General features: G+C 38.2%; 1 protein-coding gene across 1 annotated transcript; it reads right to left on the bottom strand.

The window, feature by feature from the left end:
- Window positions 1-284: 284 nt before the first annotated feature.
- On the bottom strand, window positions 285-2,159 carry LOC149941503 (zinc finger MYM-type protein 1-like). Its single transcript, XM_090179477.1, has 2 exons — window positions 1,823-2,159; window positions 285-1,774 (listed from the first exon to the last, which is right to left on the bottom strand). The coding sequence occupies exons 1-2, from the start codon at window positions 2,157-2,159 to the stop codon at window positions 285-287; spliced, it is 1,827 nt and encodes a 608-aa protein (XP_090035603.1).
- Window positions 2,160-2,506: the final 347 nt, after the last annotated feature.

Genomic DNA, 2,506 nt, shown 5'->3' with positions numbered 1-2,506 from the left:
CTTTGTAAACTTTTACCAAATTTTTCCGCTGCAGCATGCAAATTTGCAGCGGTCATCTCCTCTAAGTGATTAAGAAATCCGAATCTCGTACGTACAGAATCGTACGCGTGCAATCTTTCAGTAAGAGAAACACATAGCTGATCAATCACTGGGATAAAACCTGACACTTTGAATTTTTCTTTTGGTGATAGGTTAGCGTCTTGCGCTTTCATATAATCGAGCGGATTCAACCTCACATTTCTTGTTTTGGTGCGTGATTGTACGTACTGGTCAGTATTTGATATTTATTTAGCTGCTAATTCGTATTTATCGAACTCACCTCTTTTGGAATCAACAAATAATTTTAATGATTCCAATGCACGCACTGCAGATTCAAGTATCATTTTCGGGTCCTGCAACATCTTGTTTGTAGCATTAAATCGTTCCAAAATGTCGTTCCAAAAGATGGCAAATAGAGCGGTTTCGAGACCACTCATCTTATCCAAAAGATGCGTTGCTTCGTTTCTCACGATGCCTTTTTGCTCCTTATCAGAAGATATGCTGGTTAGAGCTTCTTTGATTTCGGAATAACCGTCGACAATGGCTTTCGTAGCTTCAGCTCGACAAGACCAGCGAGTATCGCTAAGTTTTTTCAATACGTAGAACTGTCCGTTTTTTTTCTTCGATAATTTTTCAGTTAAAATTCGGTATCGTTCTGTACTTGCTGTGAAAAATGTATATAAATTCTGAACGAAATCAAAGAATTGAACAGCCGATGCGCAAGAGTTAGCAGCTGCCTTTCCAACTAAATTAAGAGAATGACCACAACATGGTACAAACGCCGATAAACAATTTTTATCCAAAATCAGAGCTTGCATCCCTTTGTATTTACCACTCATATTTGCAGCATTATCGTACGATTGGCCGCGGCAATCGAGAATGTCAATTTGATGGTCGTTTAAAAATTTTAGTAGCGCATTTGCTGTGGCTTCACCAGTATGACCGCAATTTGGTAAAAAGGTCAGAAATCTTTCCTTTGGCATCGAATCTTCAATATATCGAACAACTATAGTCAGTTGATCGATATGAGATTCGTCGGGCGTGGAGTCCACTGACACCGAATAATACTTGGATTTTTTAATTCTTGATATTATTTCATTGAGGACTTTATCGGCCATAGAGCTGATCAGCTCTTCACAAATCGTAGACGAAAGGTAATTGACATGACCACTCCCTTTGTTTGCATGCTCTTTTAAATGGGTTGCTAGAAGTGGTTCATACTCGGCTAGCAATTCCAGAATACCAAGGAAATTTCCATTTCTCGGTGAACCTATAATTTCATTATCACCTCGGAAGGCTAATCCGCGTTCAGCAATGAATTTAATAGTACTGACGATAATACTGAGTATTTTCCGCCAATATTGTAATTGTTGCGCCTCTTGTATCGCTAGCTCTTGATCGATGCGTCCTTTGACTTTACTACGTTGCACTAAACTCATCACCGATTCCAAGTGAGTCTTTGAAATCTCGTGCTCGGATAGACGATCAGATGCGTGCTTCCAGTCACAAAACCCTTCTCCACTTAATTTCATGTTTTGAGTGGACATCAGTTTACACGCGTAACAATATATTCTACCCGTAGTTGGAGAGAAACAAAGCCAAAATCGGTTGACGGTCTCTTGATTTTGGTTGCGGCGTGTGAACATGTTCTTTGAACATTTCCGATTACGTACAAAGTTAGAATGATCTTGTAGAGCTGAATTCTGCAAAGATACGTCATCACAATTTTGAAGTTCTGTGGAACCTTTATGCGCTCAATATTTAATCATTTCTTCTGTAATACCCTCCGGCCAAAGACCAATGTCATTTTTGAAACCACAAAATTCTGCTTGCTCTTGATTCTGATTGTAAGTTTTGACAGATATTGTGGTGTCGCCTGAGGCATCAGCTGGAATATCATTATCTAAAATACTATCCACCAAATCTGCATCTATTGTTGAATCACCTATTGCATTTGCAGGATCTTGGGGAACGTCTTGTTTGGTTGACGTAATAAAGTAATTGGTCAATTTGTGTGTTTTAGCTAAAGTTCCTTCGGTTTTCTTTTCACGTTCCGCTTGAAGTTTCCTCTTCTGGGAACCACTTGCAAATACTCGAGGAGTTTTGTGACGATCACCCATGATTCCACTAGCACTATAAAAAAAGGTTAAGAAAACATGCAACTTAAAAAGGAAACCCCTAAACTAATAAGAAATTTTCTATTCTCAAAATTGGTAATTTGGTAAGTCCCTCCTTTGACGTCGAGGTTCTCAGATAGTGTTTATTTTGTTTTAATTTTAAAAAAGACATCTCAACGGTTGTGGTCGTCACTGTCAATGTTCAGAATAAAACGTAAGCGTTACAAACTTCTGGAAAGCTAACAGCCAAATGTGAAGTAATATAAAATAAGGATTTCGCTACTATAAATGTTTTAAAATTATATTTTCCCATCATAGCTTACGTAGAACGGTAGAAACGTATAATCAGT

This window comes from Leiobunum rupestre, chromosome 6 (genome assembly GCF_980474605.1).
Source record: "Leiobunum rupestre chromosome 6, qqLeiRupe1.1.hap1, whole genome shotgun sequence".
In the NCBI taxonomy this organism is placed as follows: Eukaryota; Metazoa; Arthropoda; class Arachnida; order Opiliones; family Sclerosomatidae; genus Leiobunum; species Leiobunum rupestre.
The sequence above is the reverse complement of the archived record's forward strand: the minus strand, read 5'-3'. Positions and strand labels throughout refer to the sequence as shown.

What these genes read in the sequence shown, in the direction of transcription:
- LOC149941503 (XM_090179477.1), bottom strand. Translation starts at nt 2,159, where the DNA reads ATGGGTGATCGTCACAAAACTCCTCGAGTATTTGCAAGTGGTTCCCAG. An exon ending in CATTGGTCTTTGGCCGGAGG is followed by an intron (nt 1,775 to 1,822) that starts GTATTACAGAAG and finishes AAGGTTCCACAG; the next exon opens with AACTTCAAAATTGTGATGAC.